The sequence below is a fragment of the Neodiprion virginianus genome, chromosome 5, assembly GCF_021901495.1.
Source record: "Neodiprion virginianus isolate iyNeoVirg1 chromosome 5, iyNeoVirg1.1, whole genome shotgun sequence".
In the NCBI taxonomy this organism is placed as follows: Eukaryota; Metazoa; Arthropoda; class Insecta; order Hymenoptera; family Diprionidae; genus Neodiprion; species Neodiprion virginianus.
In genome coordinates this window covers 5,061,372-5,077,923 of record NC_060881.1, presented here as the reverse complement: position 1 = coordinate 5,077,923, position 16,552 = coordinate 5,061,372, and the positions used below count along the sequence as shown (strand labels likewise).

Genomic DNA, 16,552 nt, shown 5'->3' with positions numbered 1-16,552 from the left:
AAGGAAGCACTATGATCCCGTAAGAAGGAACAGTCGGGGTGAATAACAAACGAATCTCTAATCGTTTCGCGATAAATCGTCGGGTACCGACCCGTAGCAGTGTGAAGTGATTCCAGAGTATTGACGAAATAAAAAATCAACAATCCCTCAAATCACAGTGAATTAATCATTGTGCACCGATTTTCAAAAGTGGAACATCATCGACATGTATGACGATGTGAATTAGCCAATAACTTGAGCAAAGAATTATCTACTGTCGGTGAGATGCTTTGGACTGCAAACATACAGTGATGAGAGTTTTGAAAGTTTCTGGAATATGAAACTTTCTAAGGTTACACTGGTCGACAAAAATTCACTTTTTGTGTTTGGCATGAAAACTTTCAACTGAGTATGAGACGAACAAGTTTAAGTATATTGGAATTGATGTTAAAATATTTCATATACGAATGATTTTATTGTAATATGATTTTTTTAGTCTTCATAAATAGAAAGAAGGTCATATATAGCATTACAGTACAGCGGTCAGCAAAATTTTGTAAGAAGGAAGGTTTTCACTAATTTTGAAATACCTATCTACCTTTTTTATGGAACTATATTTATTTTGATTCGATCAGGTCTAGTTTTTGTGTTATGGCATCTGTAACCCGAAAAGAAAACTCGTGTGATCAGAACAGTTACTCAGGGTTTGATTCTGGTAAAATCAAGAGATCAACAGCTACTACAATTTGATTTTCCTTGAAGATCGTAAAAAATTGTGGTGAAAATATTCATCTGTTTATCACTGATCATATAATATTATTATGTCATTAATCAAGGCCCTTGTAACCGATTGATCGTCCAGTCACATGCATTTCAATATGACGGATGCCACTGCATTTGAGCTGACGTTCCATATCGTATCTTTGCCTTAATTTAACAAAACAGACAGTCTTGAATGCGAGTTTATGAATAGTTTATATTTCATGAATGAAACACCTTAATGTTTTGCGTGAATTCGAATTTAAGTTTATTGAAACGTTGGAAGCTGTGAGCCACTTTATCGTACCGTTATTTCGCTTATTTCTAGATCTGTAATCCTCGTTTTGTGTTTGTACAATTTTGTCTTTATACACATTTGCGCTCGTGCCAATTGTCTTTATACCGTTTGTCCTCCTGATACGCAGTTTTCTTTATACAAATTATTATTGTTATACTCATTTGACTTTACACAAGTTACTGCTTTGGTATGAATACGTCGGTGTCCAATTTATGATTTTCATACACATTTCAGATTATACAAAGGCCTCTCTATCAAACTACTTACTGTAAATGATACCATTTCTTCACATTTTTTATACGCGCTAATATGGCTCCCGCTATTAACCCTTTCGGTACGGACGCATTCCACGTCGCGCCGTCCCCGCTGACCGAGCAGTTGCGGCAAGCGTCCGTACTTGCGGAACAACTGCAAGCGCCCGTCAGACGCACAATACCACGCTATCTTACGCAGAGCGAGTGCAGTCGCTCGTAAAAAACATGCTTAAAAAATTATAACATAATGTTGGGTTACCATGGTCACCGTTCGTACATAACGAGTGTCAAATGTTGGGTTACGATGGTCACCGCTCGTACAGAGCGAGCGTCGGACGTTGGGTGACTACGGTCACCGATCGGGCCGAAAGGGTTAAACATGACAAATGTAAATTTCACAATTGTTGTTATAAATCTTATTCGTTGAAATTTCTCTCTTTTGGTTACCACGTTCTTGCTGAGTCCATTCTAATAAATCCTATCTCTTTCTGAAATTTGTGCTTTTCCCACCTTTCTCGCAATCGACCTTATATCTTATCAATTGATTGAAGAAATAAATCTCATAGACTATGTTTAGAAAAAAGTTTTTCACCGTAGTATGATGGTTATAGGTACTCGGAAACATACTTCTTGTTCACGTTTCAGTGACAAGCTAGTTGAAAAAATATCTTGTATACTGCGTGCGCAATGGCTTGTTTTCTGATGGTTCAATTTCAAAGTAAATCGCGATTTTCCTGATGAGTTATTCAACTTGGTTTCGTAATAGTTTACTGATCAGATCATCTCGTTTGTTTGTATTGAAAGTTTAGACTTCCGTATTTATCGAATTTTTGTCATAAGAAGGTGCATTCGTTGCGAATATTTTGAGAATCAAGACATTATGCCCCGAGTTTTCGGCGAAGTGTGGAAACGATTTCATGTCGAGTCGAGAGAGTTATTTTTTTAATCAAACTTCGAACCAAAGTGAGGAGATATATTATTTCGATTAGATTTTATTTTCAGATCTCAAATGTTCACGCTACATCCACTCGAAAAAAGTGTTTTTCTAAGAAACGGAATTTGGGAGAAAAATCGTATCTCGAAACCGTTCGATTGAAGAAATTTGAAAATCATTTAGAAACTTTTTGTGGGCCAATAAGAGTCCGAACAATTTTTTTATTTCTCTTTCAAGACTCACTATTATTTCGATGCGGAGTACTTCTTTTACGGAGGGTTTAAGATTCTTCAGAATATTTGTGTTACCCTATTTATCCATTGAATTCGACATTCGAAATGAGTTAATAATCGTAAATAAGTTTGTTTATCTGACTTTATCTTAAAGAATGTAGAAATAGAAGTGCAGTAGTAGTTTGAAGATAACCATACTGAATGATACGATATCTGCCAAACATGAGTCCACATAATTCTATCCCGGACCAATAGCATCGACGATCCTCCCAGGAGGTTGACGTCCATTTTTCTAAATTATAATTGGAACCTAGGATCCAATAGTCAAGCAATAAATTCTACGTTCAAAGTTGTTATTTGCTGATAGGCGATATTTTCGGCAAGTAGTCCCCGCAAGTGGGGAAGTTTTGTGGGACTGGTGGAATATCCATCACATCACCGACTTGTATGACAACCTCCATGCCGGTGGTCGAGTGGAACACGAAATGGCAGTGGTATAGCCAGTAGCCTGATGAAAGACAGAATAATCGCTTAGTTGGTAGGTGATCATCTGAGATCAAACGTCACTTTGACTACCAGGACAAACTTGGAATATCGTTTAGTATAACTTACCAGGATTATTAGCAAGGAATCTCGTAATCAAGTATCCGTTAGAAGGTATTATGGCGGTATCTTTGGCAGGAGGCTGATCAAAGTTCCTAACCAGAAGACCCCTCCTGTCGAGATCACGAATGGTTGTCGCATTCAGTACCGTGACGCTTGGGTCGGCGGATGCACCCATGCCAATGATGCGGAAGGCGTTCCCGTGTAAATGAAATGGATGGGAGAGATTGACTTGCGGAGCTACAATGTTCAAACGGGAGAATAATAAGTGAAAACTAGCTGGTCGTTGCACCTTAGGGTAAAATAAAACGAATTCGATTCGATACCTGCGTCACAGAAGACGATTTCGACAACGGCATTCAAGGGTACGCTCAGGACATGCGTGCAGGCGCAATAAGACCCATTACAATTTTTGGGAAGATTTTCTCCATTGCAGATTAATTCCAAGGGAATGTCGTTACGCTGGGAAATCAGTGGTGCGGGTGGAGAAACGAACGAGATGTTGTTAATAACTGATGCCACGGCAGCGAGTGTTGGGGGAACTGCGAAAAATACGTTTTGTAAGGGGAGCTCTCGAGTATTCGGATTTTCACGAAGTGATTCAATTAAGAGACCAGGTGGGGTTAGAGTTGCGGAAGCGCCGATTTCTGAATTATTCGGTGAGGAAGCTTGATGTAAAGAAATCAAACTTTGACGAAACAAGTTTGTATTAGGTTTCGGCAGAAAAAAAATTCGGAATTTGCCGCTTTCGGTACTTTTGAAATCAGAAGTTTCAACCCCGCCCCAAGAGGCGAAATGCAATACTTTCTTTCGAATATCACGTTGAGTTATAGAACCTACCGAAATATTGTAGGTAAGTATTCGGTGTGAATATTTCCGTATTTGGGAATGTCACGAAACCTGATGGCAGGTAAAATTTGAAGTCTGGGACCGATTTAAGAATCTCCTTGTCCACAGGAAGAGCACTTCTAAATCCGCTCGCGCACAAATTACCGTCAATCGGTTGCGTCGAGGTGGAACAGACGTTTGAGTTCGCCGAATTGAGGATCTTTGATTGAGAAATATGTTAAATTATGTGAGGTTGGTGCTTTGTAATATGTATCCGAATTCGTGAAAACAATTGGAAATTCACTTACGAGTCCCTGGGCAAAGCTTTGACTGTACAGTGGTTGTTCAGAAGTGGGGACATCAGGCCCACCTTCGTAGCGAAGAATACCGTATTGCTGAACAGCTGGACCACTGCATTCCCCGAGAGCACGTACTCGAATCCAATAGGTGCCCACCGATTGACCAGCGTCTATTATAAAATCGTATCGTTCTCCTACGGAACGATGGTAACGGTTTATTATTTCGAAGAATTTCCAATTCATTGCTTTAACATTTGTTTGTTCGTTTGATTTTTGTAGTTGGAGAAAATTATTTTTATCTGCTGGACATTCTTTTGTGTGAAACACTTGAGAAACAGGCTTATTTCATTTTTTGTAGCTTCTACATAAACTGTTCCAACAGTTTTCGGTTTGGAAACGTTTTTTGGAATTGAAGGAAGCACGACTTATAGAAACAGCAGTTTCTTCTACGTACAAGTTTGCTACGATGGAAAATGGAAGGACTGGTCAAGTCAACGAACACGATGACTCACCGTAAAATAAGAAACTGGAGAATTTATAATTTGAAGTACGGTTTGTGCAAAAAAACACCTATGAGAAAAACTTTTATTTCAAACAAATCAGTGCAGCTTTGCCAAGTAAGTGAGAGACTTTCAGCCGTTGATTAACTTTTTCTTACCTGAATACGATGTTAAGACGGAAGCACTAACGGGCTGCAAATGTTCTCCGTCTGATGCGATGACGGTCATGTCATGATTCTGGAAACTTAATTCAGCAGGACAAACCGTGCAGAAAGCATTGATCATTCTAAATCGGTATCTTTTACCCTGTTTCACTGTATACACCGCCAGTGGCGAAGTGGTTGTAACATTGCTAGTCTGATTCTGCAAGGACCGAAAATTTGGATGAAAGTGAAACTAACGACACGAGCGAGCGTTTGTCGATTAACAAACATTCTTACTTACCATCCACTGTCCTCTTCCATGTATCAGTACTGCCTCCGCGGCTTGACCCGGGGTATCCAGAAGTCCTGGATAATGTTCAGTAGCCTCCCGGTGCAACCAGTCGCTAATAACCATGACTGTCGACGGTGTATCGTAGTCGTAGAGATGGCTGTTGGGATCCGGTTCGGGTGGTTCACGAATGACTAAGGAACCGTATATGCCATCCATTTTTTGTAGAGCATCATGAGAGTGCCAAAAGTGTGTGCCTTGATTTGTGGCCATAAACTGATATCTAAGAGCAGGAAAGATGATGCAAATACAAAATTTCGTGATATTAAAAAGTCACTGAAAAATAACCTTCATTTCGCATAAAGAATGTCACCATGAGGCTCATTTTCACGACTAAGGGACTCTACGAGGAGTTTGAAAAACGTCTGGGGTGAAATTCACCCAGACTCAGTTTGGCTCATGATAACTCTTGATTCACCTGTGCGTCAGTCCGGTCGCAATAGGGCATTGAGTCACGAAAGGTACTCCATCTTGGTAAGGTGTTCCTGTCTGATATATTCCATGCCAATGAATGGTGGTTTCCATGCCTTGCATTAAATTCTCAACGTCAACGACGATCTTGTCACCCTGACAAACCTGAATCGAGGGTCCAGGTAACATTCTGTTCACGGCTAGAAGGGTTCTTTCTACGCCGTCAGCAGTGACGCATTGACAAGTGTAATCCAGGTCATTCGTCATGTTGGGAGTACACAGGCTGCAAGCCCTGGTTCATTCACATAATTTGTGAAATCAAGTATGCTGTTACAGTCTCCAGCAAAATCAGCACATGTTTTTACCGAAGAATACCCGAAGTTATGAAAAGAAGATTCGGTCAAGTTTCTACTCACAATCCTTGGGCACTATAGATCTCCAGGGTGAAGTGGTAGTAGCAAATCTTAGGTGGTTCGTTCTCCCGACACGGTCGCAGACATTCCATTGGCGTCGATAACTGGACATGGCCTCTCGAACAGTCGATTGGAGCTGAAATAGTTCAAAATTTATCGAAGCGTTATCAGACTTCCGAAAAATGTTCCGTTTTGAATTTCATTGGCTTGAAGTAGAGAAAAAATGATGCTAACTTCGACTACGTTGGTGATCGAAGGATGTAACAAAATAATCGTTTGATGAACGGCCGTCGCTGCAGATTCAGGTGAATCAACTAGATTTTTACATTCGGTTCATTTTATCGTAATATAAAACGTACTTGTCATCCGACATAAGTCGGAAAAGTTCCAGAGAAGATTAGAATAAATAGAAGCTCCGTTTGCCGCGATATCCTGCGAGAAATTAGACACATAACAGTTACCGCATGGTCGAGGTGTTGATCAACAATTTTGATTAATATTGTGATGAACAGGATGCCTCCGGGTACTCGGGTTAGCAAAGCGTCGGATAATAATCGGAGTTCTCATCCGCAATGGGGCATTGGTTTACAAAGGGTACTCCGTCGTGGTCATGGATGCCGTACTAACAAATTCCACGCCAGTGAATTATCAAACTGATAATAGCAGGTCTTAGGCTTCTCATGTCGGAAATACGGGAGCATGCATTCACGAGGCGTCGATCGGATGACGTATTTTTCTTATTTGCAAAGATCATAGGTAGGTTAAAAATGGAGTACATCGTTAGAACTTGCGGAAAACCTTTGAGGCTCGAATGGAAATCAATAACTAATGAATCATCCGAAACTGTTTTGAGCGACCAATCAACGATTGTCAATATCAATTCTGATCACTGAGACCGAGCAATATGTCAATTTCACATGTTGCTGAGTCTTGCCTGATCAGAGACCTTCAACTCAGTGTCCAACTCGTCCATTTCCAGGTTTTCTCTCATCCTTGTTTTCATTTGTTTCATAAGAATACCAAGGTGTTGATACAGCTCTGGGTCTCCAGATATGTAGAGGATAATTTTGATACTTTTGACAATATTCACATCACACAACATTTTGCTGTTCCGATTTTGTTTTTCTCTATTTGTAATCACCAATATGAGAGGAGAAATGCACGATTATGGTTTGCACGTGTATTTTGAGTCCTTTAAAGAATGCCACCCACCTTTATGCATTCGACGATTACCGTGACCAGCATTTGCAAAACTGGCCAGGATCATAAGTAACGTCAATGAGACGGCAAATCGATTTACAGCCATCGAAATCATGGTGTAGTCCTCTCCCTTAGACAACCCCTTTGCTCAAGGGTTTCCCGTACTTCTGCAGAATTGATCCGGCGCAGAGATTTTGCAGATAATGGATCTTTCAAATCTAACAACACGGCTACTTTGTTCAAATTGTAACAAATTTACTTTGACAAATGTGAAGTACACACGCTTATATAGGCATTGAATTTCATCTCAGGCGCAATGACGTCTCGGTTGACGCGTATTTTCATCGACCGGTGATTATTATTTTTAATAAGTTGGAATATTTTTGACGCACCTTCAGAATACGAAGTCGATTGAAAAAATAAATAAGAGGCAGCATGCTTCAGATCCAATATCGGCCTAGTATTTTTTCATATCATTAGAGACGGTATCGGGGAAGCGCGTTTCTCGGTCTTGTTGTATTCAACACAATAGGAGGTTGACTGTCACTTGACAGGCATAATGACCTTCAAATGATGGTATCTTATTTTTTCAATCGAACAATCCGATTACACGAAACGCATTCCGTATTGAGCATTAACCAAGGTCGTACAATGACATGTAACTTCTTGTACAGGGTTTTTTGGTTACGATGAAGAAATCTCGCAGGAGAATAGAACAAAATATTACGTGATTTTCATCAATCACTTGGGCATTTATCCACGAGGAAAACTCGGTTTTGTCAGAGTAACTCGAAATAACGATCACGTACAATCTAACTCATTCTGCGTTCGATAAAATGATAACCTGTTATAATGCCTCGGGAATGTGGTAAACGTAACTATTCGATGTAACGTGAAAGCCGATAAAATTATGTGATAATTCATCTCGATACGATATTTATTTGCATTATTGAATTCAAAATTGCGAGTCTCACGGTAAAAAAGTCAGTCACATCACCTCCAGCGATCTCCATTACGACATTGTTCCATTCGAATATTCCAATCAAAAGTACTTACAAAATAAATTTGGAGACCAATAAATTGTTGAACATTCTTGTGTTAACATTACATCTCTTGAGATATAAGTTCAAGCTTCTAAGACAAATTGGATTATTCAGAAAATATTCTTATTACTAGTATAAACATAAGCAAATAACAGAACCGGTAACACAGCAAGGACGATTCCATCAACAACTCCCCACGCGATATTTCAACCACTAAAATATTAGTCGTATCATCAAAAGGCACCGCCACAACATCATCCATCAAATTAAAATAGCTGTCAAAACATTTTCATTCCAGCTAAGAATAAGCTAATTATAAGTAGAAGAGCACTCCAGCTGGTGTCAAGGGTGCGTCGCTAACAACAAGACCAGAGTACCGTGGATACGACTGACTCAATTATTTCTATAGAAATACCAAAACTTCATGGAAGCACTATGATCCCGTAAGAAGGAACAGTCAGGGTGAGTAACAAACGAATCTCTAATCGTTTCGCGATAAATCGTCGGGTACCGATCCGTAGCAGTGTGAAGTGATTCCAGAGTATTGACGAAATAAAAAATCAGCAATCTCTGAAATCACAGTGAATTGATTATCGTGCACAGATTTTTAATAGTGCAACATCATCGACATGCATGACGATGTGAATTAGCCAATAACTTGAGCAAAGAATCATCTACTGTCGGTGAGATGCTTCAGACTGCAAACATACAGTGATGAGTATTTTGAAAGTTTCTGAAATATGAAACCTTCTAGGGTTACACTGGTCGACATAGATTCTCTTTTTGTGTTTGGCATGAAAACTTTCAACTGAGTATGAGACGAACAAGTTGAAGTATTATTGAATTGATGTTAGAATATTTTATATACGAATGATTTTATTATAATATGATTTTTTTAGTATTCATAAACAGAACGAAGGTCATATATAGCGTTACAGTACACGGGTCAGCAAAATTTTGTAACAGGGAAGGTTTTCACTAATTTTGAAATACCTATCCACCCTTATTATCGAACTATATTTATTTTGATTCGATCAGGTCTAGTTTTTGTGTTACGGCATCTGTAACCCGAAAAAGAAAAAAATAAAAAAAACTCGTGTGATCAGAACAGTTACTCAGGGTTTAATTCTGGTAAAATCAAGAGATCAACAGTTACTACAATTTGATTTTCCGAGAAGATCGTGAAAAATTGTGGTGAAAATATTCATCTGTTCATCACTGATCATACAATATTATTATGTCATTAATCAAGGCCCTCGTAACCGATTGATCGTCCAGTCACATGCATTTTAATTTAACGGATGCCACTGCATTTGAGCTGACCTTTCATATCGTATCTTCGCCGTTAGTTAACAAAACAGTCAGTCTCGAATGCGAGTTTATGAATAGTTTATATTTCATGATTGAAACACCTTAATGTTTTGCGTGAATTCGAATTTAAATTTATCGAAACGTTGAAAGCTGTGAGTCACTTTATCGTACCGTTATTTCGCTTATTTCTAGATCTGTAATCCTCGTTTTGTGTTTGTACAATTTTGTCTTTATACACATTTGCGCTCGTGCCAATTGTCTTTATACCGTTTGTCCTCCTGATACGCAATTTTCTACGTACAAATTATTATCGTTATACTGATTTGACTTTACACAAGTTACTGCTTTGGTATGAATACGTCGGTGTCCAATTTATGATTTTCATACACATTTCAGATTATACAAAGGCCTCTTTATCATACTACTTACTGTAAATGGTACCATTTCCTCACATTCTTTATACGCGCTAATATGGCTCCCGCTATCAAACATGACTGATGTAAATTGGACAATTGTCGTTAGAAATCGTATACGTTGAAATTTCTCTCTTTCGGTTACCACGTTCTTGATGAGTACATTCTAATAAATCCAATCTCGTTGTATAATTTGTGCTTTTCCCACCTTTCTCGCAATTGACCTTATATCTTATCAATTGATTGAAAAAATAAATCTCACAGACTGGACTTAGAAAAAAGTTTTTCACCGTAGTATGATGGTTATAGGTACTCGGACATATACTTCTTGTTCACGTTTCAGTGACAGGCAAGTTGAAAAAAAATCTCATGTACTGCGTGCGCAATAGCTTGTTTTCTGATGGTTCAATTTCGAAGTAAATTGCGATTTTCTTAACGAGATATTCAACTTGGTTTCGTAATAGTTTACTGATCAGATCATCTCGTTCGTTTGTATTGAAAGTTTAGGCTTTCGTACGTATCGAATCTTTATCATAAGAATATTTTGAGACCCAAGACATTATGCCTCGAGTTTCCGGCGACGAGTGAAAACGATTTCATGTCGAGTCGAGAGAGTCATTTTTTAAATCAAACTTCGAACCAAAGTGAGTAGATATATTATTTCGATTAGATTTTATTTTCAGATCTCAAATGTTTACGCTACATCCACTCGAAAAATGAGTTTTTCTAAAAAACGCAATTTGGGAGAAAAATCGTATCTCGAAACTGTTCGATTAAAGAAATTGGAAAATCATTGAGAAACTTTTTGTGGGCTAATAAGAGTCCGAAAAATTTTTTTATTTCTCTTCCAAGACTCACCATTATTTCGATGCGAAGTACCTCTTTTACGGAGGGTTTGAGATTTTTCAGAATATTTGTGTTACCCTACTTACCCATCAAATCCCACATTCAAAACGAGTTAATAATTGTACATGAGTTTGTTTATTTGACTTCATCTTAATGCTGTATCACGAGATCTAATATTAATCAATCAGATGAAACACTGCGGCTGGAGGATATACGCGTCTAATTGTGTCGTTTCACTTCCGTTCTTGGTTAAAAAGCTGAAATGTCGTTTTGGAGCATTAAAGCTCGAATTACATATTCAAATTCTTCTTTGTTTGAACTTTGATAGAAATAGACGTTCAATGAATGTCAGATTTAAGGAAGATCTCAGGTAAAACTAATACTACGAAGAAGGTAGAAATAGAAGTGCAGTGGTAGTTCGAAGATAACCATACTGAATGATACGATGTCTGCCAAACATGAGTCCACATAATTCTATCCCGGACCAATAGCATCGACGATCCTCCCAGGAGGTTGACGTCCATTTTTCTAAATTATAATTGGAACCTAGGATCCAATAGTCAAGCAATAAATTCTACGTTCAAAGTTGTTATTTGCTGATAGGCGATATTTTCGGCAAGTAGTGCCCGCAAGTGGGGAAGTTTTGTGGGACTGGTGGAATATCTATCACATCACCGACTTGTATGACAAGCTCCATGCCGGCGATCGAGTGGAACACGAAATGGCAGTGGTATAGCCAGTAGCCTGATGGGAGACAAGATAATTAGTAGGTAATTAGTAGTTAGTTAGTAGGTGATCATCTGAGATCAAACGCCACTTTGACTACCAGGACAAACGTGACAAATCGTTTTGTACAACTTACCAGGATTATTAGCAAGGAATCTCGTAATCAAGTATCCGTTAGAAGGTATTATGGCGGTATCTTTGGCAGGAGGCTGATCAAAGTTCCTAACCAGAAGACCCCTCCTGTCGAGATCACGAATGGTTGTCGCATTCAGTACCGTGACGCTTGGGTCGGCGGATGCACCCATGCCAATGATGCGGAAGGCGTTCCCGTGTAAATGAAATGGATGGGAGACACCGGACTGCGGAGCTGCAATGTTCAAACGTGAAAATAATAAGTGAAAACTAGCTGGTCGTTGCACCCTTAGGGTAAAATAAATCGAATTCGATTCGATACCTGCGTCACAGAAGACGATTTCGACAACGGCATTCAAGGGTACGCTCAGGACATGTGTGCAGGCGCAATAAGACCCATCACAATTTTTGGGGAGATTTTCTCCATTGCAGATTAATTCCAAGGGAATGTCGTTACGCTGGGAAATCAGTGGTGCGGGCGGAGAAACGAACGAGATGTTGTTAATAACTGATGCGAAGGCAGCACGTGATGGGGGAACTGCGAAAAATACGTTTTGTAAGGGGAGCTCTCGAGTATTCGGATTTTCACGAAGTGATTTAATTGAGAGACCAGGCGGGGTCAAAGTTACGGAAACGCCGATTTGTAAATTATTCGGTGAGAAAACTTGATGTTAAGAAATTAAACTTTAACGAAACAAGTTTGTATCAAGTTTCAGCATGAAAAAAATTCGGAAGTTGCCACTTTCGGTACTTTTCAAATTCGAAGTTTCAACCCCGCCCCACGTGGCCAAATGCAATAATCCCTTTCGAATATCACGTCGAGTTACAGAACCTACCGAAATATTGTAGGTAAGTGTTCGGTGTGAATATTTCCGTATTTGGGAATGTCACGAAACCTGATGGCAGGTAGAATTTGAAGTCTGGGACCGATTTAAGAATCTCCTTGTCCACAGGAAGAGCACTTCTAAATCCGCTTGCGCACAAATTACCGTCAATTGGTTGCGTCGAGGTGGAACAGACGTTTGAGTTCGCCGAATTGAGGATCTTTGATTGAGAAATATGTTAAATTATGTGAGGTTGGTGCTTTGTAATATGTATCCGAATTCGTGAACACAATTGGAAATTTTCTTACGAGTCCCTGGACAAAGCTTTGACTGTACAGTGGTTGTTCAGAAGTGGGGAGATCAGGCCCACCTTCGTAGCGAAGAATACCGTATTGCTGAACAGCTGGACCACTGCATTCCCCGACAGCACGTACTCGAATCCAATAGGTACCCACCGATTGACTGGCGTCTATTATAAAATCGTATCGTTCTCCTACGGAACGATGGTAACGGTTTATTATTTCAAAGAATTGCCAATTTATTGCCTGCACATTCGTTTGTTTGTTAGATTTTTGTAGTTGGAGGGAATTATTTTCATCTGCTGGACATTCTTCTGTGTGAAACACTTGAGAAACTGTTCCAACAGTTTTCGGTTTGGAGACGTTTTTTGGAATCATAGGAAGCACGACTTATAGAAATAGCAGTTTCTCCTACGTACAAGTTTGCTACGATGGAAAATGGAAGGACTGGTCAAGTCAACGAACACGATGACTCACCGTAAAATAAGGAACTGGAGAATTCATAATTTGAAGTACGGTTTGTGCAAGAAAACACCTATTAGAAAAACTTTTTTTCAAACGATGCAGTGCAGCTTTGCCAAGTAAGTGAGAGACTTTCAGCCGATGATCAACTTTTTCTTACCTGCGTACGATGTTAGGACGGAAGCACTAACGGGCTGCAAATGTTCTCCGTCTGATGCGATGACGGTCATGTCATGATTCTGGAAACTTAATTCAGCAGGACAAACCGTGCAGAAAGCATTGATCATTCTAAATCGGTATCTTTTACCCTGTTTCACTGTATACACCGCCAGTGGCGAAGTGGTTGTAACCTTGCTAGTCTGATTCTGCAAGGACCAGAAATTTAGATGAAAGTGAAACTAACGACACGAGCGAGCGTTCGTCGACTAACGAACATTCTTACTTACCATCCACTGTCCTCTTCCATGTATCAATACTGCCTCCGCGATCTGACCCGGGGTATCCAGAAGTCCTGGATAATGTTCAGTAGCCTCTTGGTGCAACCAGTCGCTAATAACCATGACTGTCGACGGTGTATCGTAGTCGTAGAGATGGCTGTTGGGATCCGATTGGGGTGGTTCACGAACGATCAAGGAACCGTATAATCCATCCATTTTTTGTAGAGCATCATGAGAGTGCCAAAAGTGTGTGCCTTGATTTGTGGCCATAAACTGATATCTAAGAGCAGGAAAGATGATGCAAATACAAAATTTCGTGATATTAAAAAGTCACTGAAAAATAACCTTCATTTCGCATGAAGAATGTCGCCATGAGGCCCATTTTCACGACTAAGGGACTCTACGAAGAGTTTGAAAAACGTCTGGGGTGAAATTCACCCAGACTCAGTTAGGCTCATAATCACTCATGTTTCACCTGTGCGTCAGTCCGGTCGCAATAGGGCATTGAGTCACGAAAGGTACCCCATCTTGGTAAGGTGTTCCTGTCTGATATATTCCATGCCAATGAATGGTGGTTTCCATGCCTTGCATTAAATTCTCAACGTCAACGACGATCTTGTCACCTTGACAAACCTGAATCGAGGGTCCAGGTAACATTCTGTTCACGGCTAGAAGGGTTCTTTCTACGCCGTCAGCAGTGACGCATTGACAAGTGTCATCCAGGTCATTGGTCATGTTGGGAGTACACAGGCTGCAAGCCCTGGTTGATTTACATAATTTGTGAAATCAAGTATGCTGTTCCAGTCTCCAGCAAAATCAGCACATGTTTTGACCGAAGAATACTCGAAGTTATGAAAAGAACATTTGGTCAAGTTTCTACTCACAATCCTTGGGCACTATAGATCTCCAGGGTGAAGTGATAATAGCAAATCTTAGGCGGTTCGTTCTCCCGACACGGTCGCAGACACTCCATTGGCGTTGATAACGAGACATCGCCTCTCGAGAAGTCGATCGGAGCTGAAATGGATCAAAATTTAATAATTTAACTAGATTTTACCATTCCAATCCGCTTTGTTATAATGTAAACCGCACTGGTCATCGGATATGAGTCGGAGAAGTACGAGAAAAAAATAGAATAAACAAAAAACTCGTTTATCGCAATATCCCCGAAATTAGACACATACCTAACTTATGGCGAAGGATTTGATGCATTTTCGCGCTTGCAAGATCACTCAAGAAACAGCAAGTTGTCATCAGTATGACGAGTCGATTGATTCTACTTAAATCAGTTACCGCATGGTTCCGTCCGGGCGAAGCCATCACTCACTATTCGTGGTGTCGATCAACAATTTTGAATAATTTTGTAATGAAAAGAATGCCTCCGGGCACTTGGGTTTGCGAAGTACCGGATGATAATCCACGACGTTTCCTACTGTCGGATGAACCGTTTAAATACTGGGGATTCTGCATGTACTTGAAACTGAAGTAAACATAGTCGTCAACATAAAAAGTTAACACAGGTCAACAAAATATTTCAGATACATCCACTATACGCATGATACCTGACTTTATGTTGATTGAACTACAACGTAAACTGATACCCAGCAAAAATATTTTTCTTCGTTTCGTGACACCTATATGTTAAGATTATTTTATTCCTTCGTACCGAAGGCATAAGTTCCTAAGAACCCAAGATAAACTTGTAGGCATAGGTGCTATTTTCACATTTTCGATTTCGTAGTTTGCGGTAGCAGTACAGTTTTCAATTCTAGTTAATGTTCCATCCTAAAACTGGGGTGGGGGTTGCTTATTTTGATTCCACTCAGGTAATGGTCAATTATCCTGAGTTGTATAACAATAACGAATGACCGACAGCAAAAGGTCTTTGAAAATTTACGTCTTTCGTTGCTCTCCAGGGATAACATGTTGTTCGAATAGGTGCAATCGTACGTCAATCCCAGTCATTCATCGCTTCACCTATCGTCGTTTTCATAATATTTTTTCAAGCCTGTCAGCTAGGCCAAAGTCTAGGAAAAGTATCGAAGGCGGAAAGCTATGTTGGACTGACTTATTACGAATACGAGGGATAGCAAACTCACGTGACTATGTATACATGTATATATATATTATACATATATACACACACACACACACATATGTACTTTAATAGTACACGCATGTACGATTACTTTATTTCGACATTTTCCCCTAACGTTCGCCTCAAGTTTCGTATAGAATTTTCAGATTCATTTTATTCTGTTTATCAGAGAAGAGTTTTCGCTCTCATTTTCTGAATAAACTTCCCATGTCAACAACACTCTCGTTATTCTTCCTAGGAACAATGATGACGTTATATTGTCACAAGTTTCAAGCGTTTGATGTTTGCCACAATGATATTACAGTTGTAGTTTTAGAAGCGTTTGATGCTCAAGAGAAGTGGAATCAGTAAAGGCGGGGGAAAAACGCGTTTAGTTGTTTCGGTGTGGATCGAAGTGCCGTGTGCAAACAAAATTCACGATCCGATATATGAGGCCCGGCCGAAATGGCTCAGCAACTAACAGCATACGCAGTGTGCAACATGAATGTATAAATGCTAAATTTCTGTCTTTCATTTCACTCCAGCTTCGCCGGCTACAAAGCTTTAAAGTAGAATAACTAAAACGTCTCTCATACTTTTTACTGTATTTCGTTATTATACCAAATTTTTACCGTTTCCATCGACGACGTGACATCTGGAACGTAAAAAAAGTCAAACGAGTATTCATATTCTTATGCAATAGAAACATCGCATAAAATTAGAGCCAAAGTTATCGTCATTGGGACACTGCTCAAATCTTCAAGATATCTATAGCATGG

At 39.6% G+C, this 16,552-nt stretch overlaps 2 protein-coding genes and 1 long non-coding RNA gene across 3 annotated transcripts; 1 reads left to right on the top strand and 2 right to left on the bottom strand.

Annotated features, from left to right (window-relative positions):
* Nucleotides 1-2,477: 2,477 nt before the first annotated feature.
* Nucleotides 2,478-11,296, top strand: LOC124306014 (uncharacterized). Its single transcript, XR_006908489.1, has 2 exons — nt 2,478-2,614; nt 11,210-11,296. It is a non-coding gene; the product is annotated as an uncharacterized LOC124306014 (long non-coding RNA).
* LOC124306011 (laccase-like) lies at nt 2,572-7,469 on the bottom strand. The gene is made up of 10 exons (XM_046766106.1): nt 7,216-7,469; nt 6,007-6,139; nt 5,598-5,882; nt 5,132-5,402; nt 4,846-5,050; nt 4,197-4,381; nt 3,901-4,108; nt 3,387-3,602; nt 3,070-3,300; nt 2,572-2,965 (listed from the first exon to the last, which is right to left on the bottom strand). Exons 1-10 carry the CDS (start codon nt 7,316-7,318, stop codon nt 2,811-2,813), a joined length of 1,992 nt encoding a protein of 663 aa, XP_046622062.1. The 5' UTR covers nt 7,319-7,469; the 3' UTR covers nt 2,572-2,810.
* On the bottom strand, nt 10,936-15,124 carry LOC124306008 (laccase-like). The gene is made up of 10 exons (XM_046766101.1): nt 14,881-15,124; nt 14,581-14,713; nt 14,172-14,456; nt 13,706-13,976; nt 13,420-13,624; nt 12,807-12,991; nt 12,511-12,718; nt 11,997-12,212; nt 11,679-11,909; nt 10,936-11,560 (listed from the first exon to the last, which is right to left on the bottom strand). The coding sequence occupies exons 1-10, from the start codon at nt 15,014-15,016 to the stop codon at nt 11,406-11,408; spliced, it is 2,025 nt and encodes a 674-aa protein (XP_046622057.1). The 5' UTR covers nt 15,017-15,124; the 3' UTR covers nt 10,936-11,405.
* Between the last annotated feature and the right edge of the window lie 1,428 nt (nt 15,125-16,552).

Bases quoted from the DNA above. Each gene is read 5' to 3' on its own strand.
- LOC124306008 (XM_046766101.1), bottom strand. From the start codon at position 15,016: ATGGCTTCGCCCGGACGGAACCATGCGGTAACTGATTTAAGTAGAATC. The intron at 13,977-14,171 runs GTGAAACATGAG...TCCTGCTCTTAG, and splicing joins GCGACCGGACTGACGCACAG to ATATCAGTTTATGGCCACAA. The intron at 13,625-13,705 runs GTAAGTAAGAAT...TGGTCCTTGCAG, and splicing joins ATGGAAGAGGACAGTGGATG to AATCAGACTAGCAAGGTTAC.
- LOC124306011 (XM_046766106.1), bottom strand. From the start codon at position 7,318: ATGATTTCGATGGCTGTAAATCGATTTGCCGTCTCATTGACGTTACTT. The intron at 6,140-7,215 runs GTGGGTGGCATT...GAACTATTTCAG, and splicing joins TAATCGTCGAATGCATAAAG to CTCCAATCGACTGTTCGAGA. The intron at 5,883-6,006 runs GTGAGTAGAAAC...TGAATGAACCAG, and splicing joins ATCTATAGTGCCCAAGGATT to GGCTTGCAGCCTGTGTACTC.